The sequence below is a fragment of the Xiphophorus hellerii genome, chromosome 6 (assembly GCF_003331165.1).
Source record: "Xiphophorus hellerii strain 12219 chromosome 6, Xiphophorus_hellerii-4.1, whole genome shotgun sequence".
NCBI lineage: Eukaryota > Metazoa > Chordata > Actinopteri > Cyprinodontiformes > Poeciliidae > Xiphophorus > Xiphophorus hellerii.
The window spans coordinates 23,886,525-23,904,502 of NC_045677.1; the positions used below are offsets into that span (position 1 = coordinate 23,886,525).

Genomic DNA, 17,978 nt, shown 5'->3' on the forward strand with positions numbered 1-17,978 from the left:
CTAGCACAGGTGTTCCGGAAATTCTATTTGTTCTACTTAACTAATAAAAGAAAGTCTGTAGTAGTATTGAAACTCTCCAATTACCAAGGGCTCTGTGGCGCAATGGATAGCGCATTGGACTCCTAGTCAGAATGAAGTGATTCAAAGGTTGTGAGTTCAAGTCCCACCAGAGTGTTTGCATTGTGCAATTCTCACATATTAATAAAATCCTCACCTGTGGCACACATTTTCAGGAAATTTATTCTGCTGACCAAATTAAAGAAAGTCTATAGTGGTATTGAAACTCTACCATTACCAAGGGCTCTGTGGCGCAATGGATAGCGCATTGGACTCCTAGTCAGAATGAAGTGATTCAAAGGTTGTGGGTTCAAGTCCCACCAGAGTCGTTGCATTATGCAATCCCCACCTGTGGCACACATTTTCAGGAGATTTATTCTGCTGACCAAATTAAAGAAAGCTTATAGTGGTATTGAAACTCTACAATTACCAAGGGCTCTGTGGCGCAATGGATAGTGCATTGGACTTCTAGACAGGTTGAAGTGATTCAAAGGTTGTGGGTTCGAGTCCCACTAGGGTCGTTGCATTATGCAAATCTAACATATTAATAAAATCCTCATCTGTTGCACAGGTCTTCCGGAAATTCTTTTCTTCTTAACATCTAAAAGAAACACTGTAGTAGTATTGAAACTCTTCATTTAACAAGGGCTCTGTGGCGCAATGGATAGCGCATTGGACTCCTAGTCAGAATGAAGTGATTCAAAGGTTGTGGGTTCCAGTCCCACCAGATTCATTGCATTACGCAATTCTAACATATCAATAAAATCCTCACCTGTCGCACACGTGTTCTGGAAATTGTATTATTTCTTCTTAACTAATAAAAGAAAGTCTGTAGTAGTATTGAAACTCTCTCATTACCAAGGGCTCTGTGGCGCAATGGATAGCGTATTGGACTTCTAGACATGTTGAAGTGATTCAAAGGTTGTGGGTTCGAGTCCCACTAGAGTCATACACTTATGCAATTCTAACATATCAATAAAATCCTCACCTGTCGCACACATTTTCCGGAAATTCCTTCCACTGACCTAATTAAAGAAAGTCTGTAGTAGTATTGAAACTCTCCCATTAACAAGTGCTGTGTGGCGCAATGGATAGGGCAACGGACTCCTAGTCCGAATGAAGTCATTCAGAGGTTGTGGGTTCAAGTCCCACCAGAGTCGTTGCTTTATGCAATACTCACATATTAAAATCCTCACCTGTAGCACAGGTGTTCCGGAAATTCTATTTGTTCTGCTTAACTATTAAAAAAAGTCTGTAATAGTATTGAAACTCTATCAAAACCATGGGCTCTGTGGCGCAATGGATAGCGCGTTGGACATCAAGACAGGTTCAAGTGATTTAAAGGTTGTGGGTTCGAGTCCCACTACTGTTGTAGCATTATGCAATTCTAACATATTAATAAAATCCTCACCTGTGGCACACATTTTCATGAAATTTATTCTGCTGACCAAATTAAAGAAAGTCTATAGTGGTATTGAAACTCTATAATGACCAAGGGCTCTGTGGCGCAATGGATAGCGCATTGGACTCCTAGTCAGAATGAAGTGATTCAAAGGTTGTGGGTTCAAGTCCCACCAGAGTCGCTGCATTATGCAATTCTCACATATTAAAATCTTCACCTCTAGCACAGGTGTTCCGGAAATTCTATTTGTTCTACTTAACTAATAAAAGAAAGTCTGTAGTAGTATTGAAACTCTCCAATTAACAAGGGCTCTGTGGCGCAATGGATAGCGCATTGGACTCCTAGTCAGAATGAAGTGATTCAAAGGTTGTGGGTTCAAGTCCCACCAGAGTCGTTGCATTAAGCAATTCTCACATATTAATAAAATCCTCACCTGTGGCACACATTTTCAGGAAGTTTATTCTGCTGACCAAATTAAAGAAAGCTTATAGTGGTATTGAAACTCTTCAATTACCAAGGGCTCTGTGGCGCAATGGATAGCGCATTCGACTCCTAGTCAGAATGAAGTCATTCAAAGGTAGTGGGTTCAAGTCCCACCAGAGTGTTTGCATTGTGCAATTCTCACATATTAATAAAATCCTCACCTGTGGCACACATTTTCAGGAAATTTATTCTGCTGACCAAATTAAAGAAAGTCTATAGTGGTATTGAAACTCTACCATTACCAAGGGCTCTGTGGCGCAATGGATAGCGCATTGGACTCCTAGTCAGAATGAAGTGATTCAAAGGTTGTGGGTTCAAGTCCCACCAGAGTCGTTGCATTATGCAATCCTCACCTGTGGCACACATTTTCAGGAAATTTATTCTGCTGACCAAATTAAAGAAAGTCTATAGTGGTATTGAAACTCTACAATTACCAAGGGCTCTGTGGCGCAATGGATAGCGCATTGGACTCCTAGTCAGAATGAAGTGATTCAAAGGTTGTGGGTTCAAGTCCCACCAGAGTCGCTGCATTATGCAATTCTCACATATTAAAATCTTCACCTCTAGCACAGGTGTTCCGGAAATTCTATTTGTTCTACTTAACTAATAAAAGAAAGTCTGTAGTAGTATTGAAACTCTCCAATTAACAAGGGCTCTGTGGCGCAATGGATAGTGCATTCGACTCCTAGTCAGAATGAAGTCATTCAAAGGTAGTGGGTTCAAGTCCCACCAGAGTGTTTGCATTGTGCAATTCTCACATATTAATAAAATCCTCACCTGTGGCACACATTTTCAGGAAATTTATTCTGCTGACCAAATTAAAGAAAGTCTATAGTGGTATTGAAACTCTACCATTACCAAGGGCTCTGTGGCGCAATGGATAGCGCATTGGACTCCTAGTCAGAATGAAGTGATTCAAAGGTTGTGGGTTCAAGTCCCACCAGAGTCGTTGCATTATGCAATCCTCACCTGTGGCACACATTTTCAGGAAATTTATTCTGCTGACCAAATTAAAGAAAGTCTATAGTGGTATTGAAACTCTACAATTACCAAGGGCTCTGTGGCGCAATGGATAGCGCATTGGACTCCTAGTCAGAATGAAGTGATTCAAAGGTTGTGGGTTCAAGTCCCACCAGAGTCGTTGCATTATGCAATTCTCACATATTAAAATCTTCACCTGTAGCACAGGTGTTCCGGAAATTCTATTTGTTCTTCTTAACTAATAAAAAAAGTCTGTAGTAGTATTGCAACTCTTCCATTACCAAGGGCTCTGTGGCGCAATGGATAGCGCGTTGGACATTAAGACAGGTTAAAGTGATTTAAAGGTTGTGGGTTCAAGTCCCGACAGGTTCCTTGCAAATCGCTCACTTAAAAAGAAATGTTTACTTAAAAGATGCATTATATATCTGTCAATTACTTAAGAGATTGTATACAGAAAATAGGTATATTCCAGCAGTCTTTGACTATTTGTAACACCTAGCAATACTATTTTTTGTCAAGATAGTTATAGTGAAAACAAAGACTATGGAGCCTTAATGAGACCCCCCAACTTCTGAAAGAGCTCTGTGGTGCAGTGGATAGCGCATTGGACTCCTAGACAGGATGAAGTGATTAAAAGTTTGTGGATTTGAGTCCTACGAAAGTCATAGCATTATGTTATTTGAAGTTTTTTTTGTGACTAATTAGGTTGTTAGCTAGACTTTGATTTTTTAGTGATTTTGTATTGAGTTGTCATGTGAAAAACCTAAAGACTGATAGATGTAATGTCAAAAATCATCATGTAAAAAAACATATTGAATTAAATAAAGAAGGAATTTAGATGATGTAAACAATGACTTATTTGCCAAAAAGTGTCAAAAATGAATGAGTTGTTTTACTGTATTACTGCAGAAATATTTAAAATCTTTATCCTTCTTCATGGAATCAGAGGTGTTTACGATTTACTGTTCAGACTTTTTGTAACGCCATTAAAGACGGAGTCGTATGAGTGATTTTAGATTTGTGTATGTGGTATTTCCTTAGGAGTATTATGACATTAATTATATAATGTTCTTCCTTTTTTATTTTATTGTTTATACTGTTTACATGTATCGCTGTGAGTCGTATTCATGTCTCTACTGTGAGTTGCAGGGAACTTTCTGACATTGACACCATGTGTTGCTTTTTTTGCTCCAGCAGATGGCGCTGCCGGATCACTGGGTGAGCGACACAACAAACAACACTATGAAATACTCGATTTAACAAATGCACAGGCTTTATTAGAATGTCAGATTACCAGACTCAAACAAGAACCCGTATATGGAGCTTGTAAAACACACAAATGCAGTAATCCTAATACTTTTAATACTCCGCTGCTTTTTTATTTAATGCACAAAAGGCAGTTTTAAGCTTTAACTGTTAGATCTGCATGCTTGTTACGATACAAAGCAAAGTGCTGAGCACAAGAATGAACACACACCGACGTCCCCAATCTCTGGTGGAAACGATCAGCGTGCACCCAGTGGCAGCAGGGGTCGCGGTTTTTTCTGTACAGTTATGAGCCTCGGTCCGGCAGTTGGCAGCATTATACTGAAGTTGATGTGAGGAACAGGAAGTGGGAGAAGCAAAATGAAGAGGAGGGAGCAACTGATTGCAGGTGAGGCATGCATACCACAAAAGTTCATTAAGCTGGTGCAGGTGTGAGTGAGGTGGAGGAGAGAGAAGAAGAAGAAGGTCTTCAATCGGCTGAACATCAGGGTGTAAACCAGGAGTGTCCAAACTTTTTGTCAAATGGGTCAAAATTGTAAAGACAGATTTACTTGTGGGCTAAACAAATATGCAATTTCTAAAATAATAAATTAAGCACACAATAATTAAAACACTACAAAAATACAAAATCTTACTAGTTTCTTATGCAAATATTTCACACTTGAAATAAGACAAAACTAACTAATAAGTAACTTTTCAACAAAATATAGGAGGTTGTTTTGGTCAGTAATTTCTTAATTGTGATTATTTCACATATAACATAGGAAAAATGTCTTATAAGTGACATAGTCTGCCAGTGGAATTAGTACTTTTTCCATTGATATTAATAAATTATTTACTTAAAACAAGCTACATCTCCGAGAAGTTACATGAAAGTGAGTTTTGTCTTATTTGAGACAAAACTCAAAAATGTTCTAAGATATCTGCACAAGAAACTAGACACGAAATATTTGGCCATATTTTGTATTTTTGCAGTAAAAAACAAATAAAGTATACATTTTTAAAGAATAGGGTGTGTAAATCATTGTATACCCACAAGTTAAAAAAGATTTGCCTTATAATGGCTTGTTTGGGGGCAAAGAAGTCTCAGTTATAAAAATAGGATTTAGGTCAGGTTTGGGATCAAACTTTAACCAGGTGTAATACATTAAAAGCAAATTTTAAATAAAAATTATTAAATAGATTTGTTCTTATTTACTATAAAATTAAAGAGAATACAGAAAGCATGGTAATAAAAAGATGAATACGTTGTATTGCATCAAACATTTTCCATACAAGAAGATTTTAACTTGTTTGTAATAATTTTACCCTGATTTAAAACAAAAGGTCTCCATCTGCATCAAAACTTGTGTACTTTTCGAATTGTGACTGGTGGCCACACAATATCAGTCCTGGACAATGGACACGCCTGGTGTAAACGGTGGAAATCAGAAGGTGGCAGAAGACTCTATGGCTTGGCAGAGCTGGACAAAAACCTCAGGTGGCGACCGCTCGGCGTCAATCTGCAGACAGAGACAAACAAAAGACTTTCAGAAACTATTTAGCATTTCTACAGAGGGCTCATAGCCCAGCCTGGACTAGAAGCTGTTTATTTTATTTTTTATTTGTTTGTTTTATCTTGCAGTCGCCAACTTTCTATTATTCCACGGAAGAAGATTAGGGCCACCGAAAAAAGAAAAAAAATAATTCTGAGATTAAAGTCAGAATTCTGACTTTAATCTCAGAATTATTATTTTTTTCTCGGTGGCCCTAATCCTCTTCCGTAATTATTCCTATATCTCCTATGGAAAATGCAAGAGCAAGAAAGACATGGGAAATGTGGTGTGTCTGCTTCAACATATCTGAATTAAAAATTAGGTAATTAGCAGGTGTGTCAGAAGAGGAACACATCAGACTACTTAAAATATTTCTCCTAAAAGAGCCAGCTTTGTTTATTTTGTATTAATTTGATGCAGTAGGGACTCCCACACCTCTTGTATCAGTGTCCTCTGTCTCCCCAACTTTTTTTCAGCCATTAAACTGTTTGATGGAGAGGAGGTTCTTTGCAGACTAAAGTGGGCGTTTCTACATTTTCCACATGGTGCTAGCTGCGTTTCAGTTTCAAATGTGCATAAAATGTTGTCAATATTCCACTAATGTCGAAGAGACACAATTCTGAAATTGTGGTGCTTAAATTAAATTAAAAAAGCAATAAAAATCACACGTGAATAAGTTTGTTTAAGATAAATCATTAAAATCATGCTCCTACTACTTCCTGTGTTTTTCTTCTTCTTCGTGGTTTACGCCAGTGTCAACATCCGGTTGTTGATCATGTGACTCCAGTGACACGAACACTTCCTACCATAACAGAGTTTTTTGTTTTTCCAAAATTGCCAATTTTATTTTCAAAACGTGAAATTGCGTAATTATATGTTTATTCTGCCTTTTACATGTTAAATTGGATCACGTTTTTTTTTTGTAAACCACATTAGAACTCCCCCTGGTGGATGTTTTCATACATCGTTTGGTTACGCTGAAAAAGGTAAACAGAGATCCAAGATGGCGGAACGTAATACCGAAGAGTTCCTAAATTAAACTGACATCACCTTGATACGTTGTTGTTTTGGACGAGATTTGTTCGTAAGTATTGGTTAGCTTGCAGTAAACATGGCTAGTTTGCAATGTTAGCTAATACATTGAATTAGCTAACATTGCTAATTCGATGTATATTTCAGTTTTACGATGGTCACAGTGAAGGCAGTGGTCAGACGCCATTCTTCGACAAACAAGCAAAAAGAAAGAAAGAGAAGTCTGGTTATTGGAACGTCATTATCTTGCTGCCTCGCCGGTGAAAACTTAAATCTCAGGAAGAGGACAGCTCAACGATCAATGGAAATGTAGCTACCATTTACACAATTATTGTTTACTTTCTATTAGTAATTAATGTTTTATTTGAAAGGTTACATAAATCTTTATTTGTGTATTTATGTTAAATGAAAAACCCGTTTAGCCAGGTCTGGGCTTGCCTCAGTACCTGTCTTGGCATTTAAGCACTCTCTCACCCCCCCCACACACACACTCACACACTCACACACACCGACTCACCCATGCATACAGCTGATGTGGCATTTCAAACGTTCAGACAGCTTATTTTTAAAGAAGCGGGTCATCTCCAAATAGAAGGTCTGTGGTTTTTGACTTGCCCCCGTGTTAGTGGGAACATCAGTGAGGTGTGTGAAGCCCACAGTGAGTCAGATGTTGCCTTTAAGGTCACAGCTGACCTTTTAAAGCAGCAATAATATTCCCAATTATCCGGCTGTGGTGTGTAGATGATAGAAAGCTGCTTACAGTTTATAGACTGGAGAAGAAGATTGGACACCTGTGCTGTTGTAATTATTTCTCTTTACTCTTTAAATTAAAAAAGTTGGGGTTTAAAGTTTGAAGTTAGGTGGAAGTTGCACTGAGATAAGGAAAGGTGCTATTAGCAGATAATTAAAGGTGAAATAAATAACTTTAGGTGAAAAGAGTCAACTGTTGTTTTTACTATTAACCAGCGAGTGGCGACAGCTCCGACAACACAAAAATTCAGATTTCCCTAATGTTTGCAATTAATAAATATTCAAAATTAATAAAAATTCAATCATTTATTAACCAAGGAAATGCTCTACTTTCACAAACTATAATCCATGAACTCACTACCTTAAGTCCTTTGCATTTATGGCCAGTTCTGTAGTAAAATTGTTCCAATTACTTTCAAAACAAAAGGCTTCTGTTAAATCCTAAAATATGGATTCTCAATTATACTAGGCTCTATTTTCAGAATAAAGTCTCATTTAAAGATTCCCACCATACACATCAAATAATTAGGTCAAACACATAATTAGGTGTGTTCGACCACAGACGCATCAAATTATTCAAATTACATAAAATATTTCTGCGTTGTTTATTTTTTTCTTTATGTAAGTAAAATCCTTAAAAATATAATTCAAAGGTTCAAAGGAGGGGAAAAATATAAAATGCAAAGTGGTGTTCACTGCAAAAACACAAAATCTTACCAAATATTTTGTGTTTAGTTTCTAGAAGTTTCTAAAGTTAACTTCCAGCTAACTTTTCAGCTAAATATAACTTGTTTTATGTAAATAATTCATTAAAATTGATGAAAAACTTCTGGTTCCACTGGAAGATTATTTAACTCATGTAACTAGCAGTTTTAACATATATTCAAGAATTATTGACTTAAAACAAGCTGAAAAGTTACTTGGAAGTTGTTTTTTTTCTTAATTCAGGTGTGCTAAGATATTTGCACCTGAAACTAGACAGATTTGCTGTTTTTGAGTTTAGAGTTGAGTGGATTTACAGTGGATCGGTAGGGAATTGAACCCTCGCCCTGTCTTACGGTGTGCAGCAGCATTTTGCGTTCATAGTGAGCGATGACGGCCTGGGCATCGCTGCAGAAGCTCTCGGCTCTCCTCTGCAGGGCGTTCTCTGAGGACAAGGAGGATCTGCTGCGGCTCTGGACCCTGCTGGTCATCGTCTCTGGAGAACAGCTCAGCAGAACCACGGCACTCGGTTCCCCCATCTGATCCCACAGAGGAGAAAACGTCTCAGTGGATCCGTATGTGACAAATCCCGACTCTGAACATCTCATTTCTTTCTGTTTGCCTCATCTCTTCTTGCAAATATCACCTTTAACACCTATTTATGGCTCTGACTGTCTGTGCTGCATGACTGACTCATTCGCTTCCCTCCTCTTTGGATGAACTTTTCTGACTTTTCCATCTTTTATTCATGTTTCTGACCAGATGTGGGGTCAGTGTCAGTGCGCTGCCTTGCCTTGGCTTCGTACTCCTCTGCCTGCTTCAGGTCTCTGGGGAAGCCGCTCACCACCAGACCCTTTCCCTGTCGGACCGCAGACGCCACGGCGTCACACAGCAGCTCCAGCAGCGTCTCCTAGAGATTCAACACAAATAATTCATCATGTTATGAATTGAAGGTGACCTACTATGCTTTTTTTGCACAAAATCATTCTTAGATCATGAGATTTTTTTGTCTGGTCAGTTCTGATTATGAGCTTCGTTTAGAATGAGCTGCTTTAGGGCCTTTTGTCACTTTAACATCCACCAACTCAACGTTTACACTTGCACTTGAAAATGGCTGCAAACAGATAAATTATTATACAACCTTACATCTTTGAAAAGCAGAAGTAGGGCCTCATGCACAACCAACAAGAATGTGGTTTCTGGATGGTAAGTGAACAACAGAACACTTGTCTTTTCTAGCAGCCCTTGTGCAGCGCATACAGCGGGAAATCCAGTTGACCAAACATGCTGGAATTCTGCATGGGCTGCTAGGTAACGGGCCTGGGCTCAGCTTGAGTTGCTAGGTAATGGGCAGAACTCTGTTTGGGTTGCTAGGTAACGGGCCTGGGCTCAGCTTGAGTTGCTAGGTAACGGGCAGAACTCTGTTTGGGTTGCTAGGTAACTGTGCAGTGCCTGTTGAATGTGACTCAGAATCGGCAGGTTTTTTGAAATGGTTCATTTTCCAGACACCAAAAAAACATGAACTATTGCCAAATAATGGTTCTATGTGTCTGTTTTTAGAAGCAGTAGAGGCACAAATGGAAGTATAAAAATGTGCAAAATGTGAATTTTGCATAATAGATCTCCTTTAAATCTTGATGTATGACTAAAAAAAACAAATTATTATTAGAAAACTGCCAGGGATTCACATCCATATGTTTATTCCCATAGTTAGATTTTTTAAAAGAAATGTATTTTAACATAATTACTGAATATTATCTTACATTTTTAATAAAATAATAATAATAGAAGGCTGTCAATCACACATTCATTAAGTCAAGTGTGTGGCAACAGGGAAACATCTGTGTTGCACGTTGTTTTAGTTGTTAGAAATACATTAAGAACTTTTTTTAGACAATAAAATTTATATTGCCGTGATCCATTGATGTTTGAGTTTTAGGTTTCATTTGTGTTCTTTTTTTAAATAATTTCTTGTTTTTCCTCATTAGGTTTCTTTGTTAGTGTTATCTTTTCTGCTAATTGTTTGTGTGCCAGGTTTAGCTCCATGGTTTTCCTTCCTCCATTTTCTCTGCTCTGCTTATCTTTCACCTTCCCTTTCAGTCTGCTTCCTTCTCAGATGTTTTCCATCTCCTGATTTCCTTCCGCCTGTTCTCCCCCCAGCTGTTTTTACTTGCTTCTGATTAGCTCATCTTCTCCAGTCTATAGCGCATGTATTGCTCCCTGGTTTCATTGTTCTCTACTGGCTCCATTAGTTTCTTTTCCTGTAAATATTTTTTTCTTCCCCCCATTAAATGATATACTTTATGACAATTTTCAGTTCTTGTGTGCATTTTGGTCTAACAATGTGACCTAAATAAAAAGTTTGGAAACTGCACAACTTTTCTTTAAGGCAAATGTCTGAGACGCTTTTTGAGACCTACAGTAATTTAGTTCTTTTCTGCGATGCTACATTAAATATTGCATGTTTAATTTATTGGCAAGCAGGTGGGAAGATAATAATTCACAATTAACTGTGAGGAAAATGATGTTACTTTCAACTTGGTGATTTTCGTAGTCCAATGTGATAATTTCTATATGCCACTGCCTGACATTGAGCTCAACCACCTGACGGATGAAGCTCATTTATCTTGTTTGCATCTGGGATTTATGATGCGTTTAAGTTACCTGGGAAATGAGAACTTGGAGCTGGGTTTGACATTAGACCCAAGGTAACAGCATTTTAGTTAAGAAGTCAGAATTTCAATAGACACTGTTCGCATTACCTCTTACAAACATAATTTTAAGCTTTACTTTCTTTAAGCAAAAACAACTTTTAATTTTCAATTTAAAATTCCAGGCGCTACAAGTAACATTAATATTAGATGCATTCTTACTTAAGTTTCTTGTAAAACACACATTTCCACCAAAGGTTGATACAAGGAGCGGCCATTTTGAAATGCAAAGTCGGCCTTACAAGTCGTAGCTGTGGACAGTCGGGGTTGCTCCCAGTTTCCCAGTGGGAAATCCGACTTTGTAGGGCGTTCCAGTTTTCTTTTTTCCCCAACAAAATCTGAATTTCCCAGTTCTGAGTACAACTGGAAAGCAGCGTAAGTTGGGATACTTTCAGTGCTGTGGAAGCTGATCAGTAGCTTCCTGAGGAACGTTTAATGTTCCTCAGGAAGAACAATCTCTCCTGGGCTTTTAAATGACTCATAAAGTGTTTCAGTTCCAGGTCAATTTATTAGTAAGAGTTGAATTTTGGGACTCTTTCCACCTTCTCTCCTTTAAAGTGGACCTATCATGCAAAATTCATATTTTGTATGTTTTATATTTCCATTTGAGTCAACTGCTTCTACAAACATCCCAGGTGTTTAAAAATCCCACATGGATGATTTTTGTAAATAAGTTAATGTTTTTGGTGTTTGGAAAATGAGCCTATTCAAAACCTCTATTGTTGAGCCACACTGCATCGTTACCTAGCAACCCACGCTGAGTTCCAGCACGTTTGATTGGCTGGTTTTACCTCTGTATGCTTTGTACATTGACTGCTGGAAAAAACAAGTGTTTTTGTTGCTGACTTACTATCCAGAAACCACTTGCTGCATTCTTGTTGGTTGTGCAGGAGGCTCCACTTCTGCTTTTCAAAGATGTATAGTTGTATAATTGGGCATCTGTTTGCTGGTATTTTCAGGTGCGAGTGTAAACGATGAGTGGGGCTCATTCTGAAGTGATCTGAAAATAGGCAAACCTCAGAAGACTAAAACCTCATTATCTAAGAATTATTTTGTGCTAAAAATGTAATAAGCATGTTTTGTTTCGCCCATAGACATTTGCTAACTTGTTCAAGGAAGCATAATAAATTACCTTTAATGCACAAACCATTATTATGATTCCTGTTGCTCTTTTGTTACTATTTATGCTGGTAAAAATAAAGTACATTCTGAATGATATTTATTAAGGAATGTAGCTTAATATATCTTGTAATCAACAGAAAGTTGATGCAATTTTAAGGTTTTAGTTTGGTTCCTTTCAGTCCAAAAGCAAGGCTAGAAGGTGGATTTAGATTTTGTTTTTTTTTAACCTTTATAGATGGTAGTGTTGAGGGAAGCTGTGTGCACTAAAAGCTCTGCAATTTGTACTTTACTTAATGCTTGCTTGATGTTTTTCTTTCAAAAAGTCAGAACTGTCATCCCTGAATAAAAGTTTGGTGTGTAAAAGCTTTTCAGCTGAATCTGACCTCCAGGAGAAAAACTGCTCAGATTGGAAGAGGACGGGATCAGATAGTTGTGATTTATGTTACAATTTCACCTCGCCAGCAGCAGAAAATATATTGCAGCATAAGCATTTGTGTCCAGGTCTATGATCAAAAATGCATCAAATCAGTAGCAGCATGTCAACAAATCAACTCTCCTGGTGCTGTTAGTTTTCACATGACTGCAGTTTATCTCGCTGTGACATAAAAAAAAACCCTTTAACTTCTGCAGAGAGAGCTTTCTGCAAATGATTCTGCTTTAAAACCTTGAGAGGAGCACTTTGGTAATCCCACTGTGGGGTTATTAATCCTCCTCTTAAATCTCAGTCTTCCTCTATTCTCTCTCTGTGTGTATATATTAAAAAAAGCATAGTGCAGTTCTCATGTTGGAAAACACAGGACGCAGCCCTAATGTGCAGTAAGAGGCTTAAGCGTGAGCTGAGCTCGAAACGTTCGGGATTTTCCTGCTAGTCGATAAAAGTCGAAGCAAATCTGTGTGTGGGAGTTTTTATGCAGCCTGTAACTCGGTTCTGCGCTTGTTTATGTTCTCAAGCCTGATTGTTCCTAAAACTTCCAGAGAAATTATGAAATGAAGACATAAAGAGTTATTTTACTGCACATGCAGTTATATTTTATTGCTTGCTTATTATATTTTTTATATTTATCATAAAGTGACCATTATTTTTGAAAATTGCTGATTTAGTACTTCTATGAAGAATGGTCAGTGTGGAGGGACTTCAGAACATTTTGCCTAATCTTTAACCCTTTTTTATTTTATTTTCAGCTGCATCTCAATAAAAAAGAATAGCATTAGTAAAGTTCATCATCTCCTGAACCAGTACAAGTCCTGGAAGGAGGGAAGATCAGCCATGATGATCCTCTCCTGTTCCACCAGTTTGGACATGTCTTGTTTTGTGGATGCCATATAATTATATATATATATATATGCCATATAATTGCGCAATTTGACATTTTGAAAATAAAGAAGCTTAATGCAAACACGCCAATTAAAAAGTTTTTTTCAATTAAAAAGGTTTTTCAATTAAAAAGTTTTTTTTCACTTAGGTGCTAGGATGAGGTGGCCGGAAATTGGTTTATTTCACAAAACTGTAATGGAAATACTTTTTTTTTTTTTTGCATCACAAGATCAACAACCGGAAGAAGAAGATGAGAAGTAGAGGAATTTTTTTTTTTCTCCCCTTCAGGGGGTCTTTTGTGGGCTCTAGTGTCCCTTATATGAAAGTAGGCTGACAGGAAAGGGTGGAAGACATGCAGCAAATGTCGCCGGGTCCGGGAATCGAACCCGTGACGAGGACTCAAGCCCTCCAAACATGGGTCGCGCTACCCCCTACGCCACCACAGCACGCCCACGGAATGATTTTTAATTACTTCTCTTGTGAACAAGCTTATTCATATTAGAGTTTTCGTTGCGGTTATTATTTAATGGAAACGCAGCAATTGCGAAATTTGTTCTTAGCTGAATAGTGACAGCATTTTACACGTGTAATAGAAACGCAGCTAATGATGGACGACGACTGGATAGAATGATTAGTGGCTGTGCAGAAGATGAGCAAAAGGCAAACCTCAATTTTATATCCATTTGCCGCATTTACAAGAAAACATTAGCTGCTATGTGTTCCATTTCAACACTGTCAATATTCCAATTTTGTGATTGCATTTCTTATTTCACTAAATAAGAAATTAAACTAAAATTGTACGTGAATAAGCTTGCTCACACATTAAGTAATTAAAAACCATGGCGTACTTATTCATAATTCAGCCACGATCTCTTCTTTAGTCTTCTTTAGGCATTGGAGAGAAAATCCCGTTATACTTAAAATATGCGACATTTTGGGGAAATCGTAGCCAGCAACGTTAGAATGACACACACCTTTTTATGAGCCGTGAGAGCTCTGGTGGTGGAGCCATCTGCACAGTATGTGAATAAAAACAAAAACACACCATCATCCTCCTACCACTTCCTGTTTTCTCTGTTGTTTTCACCAGTAGTAACATCCGATCGTTAGTCATGTGACTTGAAAAAAGTGTTTCCATTGCAGTTTTGCAAAATATACCCATTTTGATACAGCTGAAAAACCACCTCTTACTAGAACAGAAACTTTTTATCTGAAAACTTGAGTTTTTTTTCTGAAATTGGCGAGAATTTATTTTCTGAATTTCAATTTGTGCAATTCTGTTTAATGGAAATGCAGCTAGTGTGAGGTGTATTATTATTAGTAAATCCTGGAGCAGTAAATGCACCTCATACCAGGTTGTAGTGCTTCCCCTCATTGGCTTCAACTGTGCATGAAAAGATGGAGACACAAAATCAGAAACTCAGGACTTCGTTAGATGTGGAGACGGAGAGGTGGACCAGAATAGGGACTGGAGTAATGCCAGGGGAGGCAGTTTGGATTTGAAAGCTGTTGCTGTGATTGGACCAAAGCAGCTCTCCCTGGGAGAGAAATTGTCATCCGTCGACCGCAAATACAAAACAAATCCATCAGATGGAGGCAGGGAACATCACAAGTGGAGGAATCAATAGTTTTCTACACTTGGAGGATGAAAGGACACTCTGGAGGCCTGGATGAAGAAAACAGCTTGTTTTTGTTCTTTTTTTAAAAAAAACAAACTAAATCTGAACTGTTGTTGTAGCTTAAATCCGGATGCACCTCTATTCAGGTTGGCAGTGAAACATAAAATCAAACTGGTTCATGAGCAGGTCCTAATTATTGTCCTCTTTAAGTTTTTCCAACCCACAGTCCAGCGTGACCATAAACTGAGTCAATGCCTGTTAATCAACATCCAATCAACCCCCTGGGGAAAACATTTTAAACCTTCTGGGATTTTTAATGGCTCAAAATATTTCTGATTTTATGAAATTTCTTCCTTTATCCTAATCGAACCAAGTCGATGTTTTCCATCATAACAGCAAATTGTCACAAGGCAAGTTGTCCTTAACGTGGTTTAGGTCCTTTGGTGTTGATGGAGAGTTCTGTTTCTATTGGAGTACCAGCATCAAATAAAGTGGCTCAAAAAAAGAGGAAGCCACTAAAGAAGTTTAGCTCTCTTCTGGTGATTTTGGAACCTTTGGAGATGATCTTGCAAAGAAGAATGCAGCGATTCAACAAATGTGTCTTCAGTCAGAGGCTTTTTAAGATGTGCTATGACCGTCCCATGACAGGGCAAAATCTAATCTCCATTTGAGATTTAAGATATCATTACTAGGGAATGGTACGATGGTGTATTAGAAGTGTTGTAGTTGCGCGCCCCACCCCCCCCAAAAAAAACCCCCCTTCAAATTCTGAGATTAATCTCAGAAACTTTTTTCAACAGTTTTGGTAGAAATTTACTTATTTTTTCTATCTGCAGTGTCTCTAAAACGCCTTCGTACACTGCGACTTTAACATGTTCATTTTGATTTATATAATTACATAGATCTAAATGTGTAAATTTATTATGCAATTAATCACTTTTAAAAGCGAGCCGGAACCGTTTGTATTGTATTTCCGGTACGCCCCCAACTCTGACGCACAAGCTGCATCCACATACAACAACGATGGACAAAGCCGCTTCTCTTGACCTACTCGGGTAAATTTTTTGCTTTTAAGAACCGATCGGATGAGACGCTGAAAAAGATTACTGTTGTGTACAAGTTGTGCTAAAAGGAGTTAGCTTATTAGTGAAGCTAGTCAAACCTAAATTAGCATCTCAATGCTAAGCATGTAGCAGCAAACAGACGCTGCCAACGCCCACATTTCTACATAAAACACTTGAAAGGTCGATGGGTATAATAACACTTAAAGCAAATATGATGGTTGAATAACCTAAAGAACAGATTAAAAGCAATAAATATTCTTATTGTTGAGATCATATGCATGTTTATTCAATAATTTAGCAGCAAAACTGCTTTTTAATCAAAAATGGTGCTTATTTTGTTCATATGGTTTACAATTTGAGAATTAATTAAATATTTAAATCGAGCCTCACCACATATTAGTAAATGGAACCAAGTGGTTTATAAACTTTTGGAAACTGGACTCATTTAGGAGCCTTGAAATACCAGAGAAACCTGTAGCAATGAGAAATATTACTCCTTTTAGGGCTGCGCTATTTGTCAAACTGATAAAAATCTACATATGTGCACAATGTTTATCAGTTTGGATGTAAGATTTAGTGCACAATAACACTGCGCACCGTAGTAGGTTACCTGGAAGACAGGAATAGTGAAGGAAGAAATGGCTGCTTCTAAACTCAGAGAACTGAAGCTGCAGAACCTCACAGATGGTTTCAGTTCGTGGGATCAATGTTATGTAACGCTTGGCCACTTTGAACTGCAGCAAGGCAGTTTAAAGTGCTTTACAATTTATTAAAAACACAAAAATCCAAAGCCTTAGACAGAGTGGGGTAGTAATTACCCAAGTAACTTTTTTTTTTTTGAAAAAGGTACTTTTATGAGTATTTTTACTACACTTTACTTTTACTTGAGTAATTTTATTATAAAGTATTGCTACTCTTGAGTAAAATTTCTGGATTCTCTTGTGAATGAAGAACAAACATGTTTTAACCAAAAATTCACCAGACACACCTGTGTGTGAAAACTTTTGTTGAAGTTTCATAAGTTTTTTATGGAAAGAAAGTGATTTGGAAACGCTTTGTTTTTTGTTATTTACATGAATTATTGTCATGTTGGTCCTTAAAATACCAAAATTTCCACTTAACTTTATATTTTGGTCCAACTGATGTTGTAATTTTTAAATATTAAACCATTGATAATTTGACCAGTTATTCGGTACCTGAGTAGACTTTTCACCAAATTCTTTTTATTCTTGGACGGCTACTTTTTACTTTTACTTGAATAAAAATATGTCAACTCTAAACAGGTGGGTTTTTAGTCTAGATTTATAGGAACTCAGTGTTTCAGCTGTTCTGCAGTTTTTTGGAAGTTTGTCCAGATTCTTTTTTTTATTCCTTTTAGGAAGAGCGGAGTTCACACCGTTACCACCCCAGTAATGAAATCACCTTTATTGGTTGCCTGATTGGATTCTAGGAACAAAAACAGTTTTTTTTGGATTGGATTTTAATCTCATCATATCGCATGTGGTTTCACAGCGTGTATCTCCAGTAAACACACAACCAGCTCCGACTGTACGCTGCATAGCCGATCTATCTCTGTGTAAACCACTTTAAGCCGTCTTGAGCGTGTAATGTTCCCCCCTCAGACCTCCCTCCTTCATTTCCAAAATTAATCTTTGGCAGGAAAACATGTTATCAGCAAGGAGAGAAATCTTTTAATACTGAATCAACAATCTTTTATCTCACAGCTTTATGCCTTAATAATCTTTCGTGTCTTGGTTTGTTGACTCCGTTCTCCATTCATCGGTCTGTTTTAGTGCAACATGTTTAAGCTTTGATTCTTCTGTTTAGTCGGCGAATCGTTTGCTCTCATATCTGCTCCAGATGTGCCTTTTGGTGATCTAATCCTCAGATGACATTTCTATGAAATCACAACATTTTTCAAGTTTTTTTTTCTATAAAA

General features: G+C 37.6%; 1 protein-coding gene, 1 long non-coding RNA gene and 10 other non-coding genes across 12 annotated transcripts in view; 11 read left to right on the forward strand and 1 right to left on the reverse strand.

The window, feature by feature from the left end:
• Positions 1–299: 299 nt before the first annotated feature.
• Positions 300–386, forward strand: trnar-ccu (transfer RNA arginine (anticodon CCU)). The gene is given in 2 exon segments: positions 300–336; positions 351–386. It is a non-coding gene; the product is annotated as a tRNA-Arg (tRNA).
• A 105-nt stretch (positions 387–491) lies between these two features.
• Positions 492–578, forward strand: trnar-ucu (transfer RNA arginine (anticodon UCU)). Its single transcript is given in 2 exon segments — positions 492–528; positions 543–578. It is a non-coding gene; the product is annotated as a tRNA-Arg (tRNA).
• A 125-nt stretch (positions 579–703) lies between these two features.
• Positions 704–790, forward strand: trnar-ccu (transfer RNA arginine (anticodon CCU)). Its single transcript is given in 2 exon segments — positions 704–740; positions 755–790. It is a non-coding gene; the product is annotated as a tRNA-Arg (tRNA).
• A 129-nt stretch (positions 791–919) lies between these two features.
• trnar-ucu (transfer RNA arginine (anticodon UCU)) lies at positions 920–1,006 on the forward strand. Its single transcript is given in 2 exon segments — positions 920–956; positions 971–1,006. It is a non-coding gene; the product is annotated as a tRNA-Arg (tRNA).
• A 547-nt stretch (positions 1,007–1,553) lies between these two features.
• trnar-ccu (transfer RNA arginine (anticodon CCU)) lies at positions 1,554–1,640 on the forward strand. The gene is given in 2 exon segments: positions 1,554–1,590; positions 1,605–1,640. It is a non-coding gene; the product is annotated as a tRNA-Arg (tRNA).
• Positions 1,641–1,766: 126 nt separating this feature from the next.
• trnar-ccu (transfer RNA arginine (anticodon CCU)) lies at positions 1,767–1,853 on the forward strand. Its single transcript is given in 2 exon segments — positions 1,767–1,803; positions 1,818–1,853. It is a non-coding gene; the product is annotated as a tRNA-Arg (tRNA).
• A 335-nt stretch (positions 1,854–2,188) lies between these two features.
• Positions 2,189–2,275, forward strand: trnar-ccu (transfer RNA arginine (anticodon CCU)). Its single transcript is given in 2 exon segments — positions 2,189–2,225; positions 2,240–2,275. It is a non-coding gene; the product is annotated as a tRNA-Arg (tRNA).
• Positions 2,276–2,380: 105 nt separating this feature from the next.
• Positions 2,381–2,467, forward strand: trnar-ccu (transfer RNA arginine (anticodon CCU)). Its single transcript is given in 2 exon segments — positions 2,381–2,417; positions 2,432–2,467. It is a non-coding gene; the product is annotated as a tRNA-Arg (tRNA).
• Positions 2,468–2,804: 337 nt separating this feature from the next.
• trnar-ccu (transfer RNA arginine (anticodon CCU)) lies at positions 2,805–2,891 on the forward strand. The gene is given in 2 exon segments: positions 2,805–2,841; positions 2,856–2,891. It is a non-coding gene; the product is annotated as a tRNA-Arg (tRNA).
• A 105-nt stretch (positions 2,892–2,996) lies between these two features.
• On the forward strand, positions 2,997–3,083 carry trnar-ccu (transfer RNA arginine (anticodon CCU)). The gene is given in 2 exon segments: positions 2,997–3,033; positions 3,048–3,083. It is a non-coding gene; the product is annotated as a tRNA-Arg (tRNA).
• A 1,090-nt stretch (positions 3,084–4,173) lies between these two features.
• Positions 4,174–17,978, reverse strand: part of ak5 (adenylate kinase 5) — a 103,083-nt gene continuing 89,278 nt past the window's right edge. The window contains exons 12-14 of the mRNA XM_032564968.1: positions 9,002–9,118; positions 8,565–8,747; positions 4,174–5,691 (exon numbers count right to left, since the gene is read on the reverse strand). Coding sequence (XP_032420859.1) covers positions 5,617–5,691; positions 8,565–8,747; positions 9,002–9,118 — 375 coding nt within the window. The 3' untranslated portion in view covers positions 4,174–5,616. The remainder of the gene's footprint in view (positions 5,692–8,564; positions 8,748–9,001; positions 9,119–17,978) is intronic.
• On the forward strand, positions 9,125–12,404 carry LOC116721335 (uncharacterized). The gene is made up of 2 exons (XR_004339581.1): positions 9,125–9,614; positions 9,646–12,404. It is a non-coding gene; the product is annotated as an uncharacterized LOC116721335 (long non-coding RNA).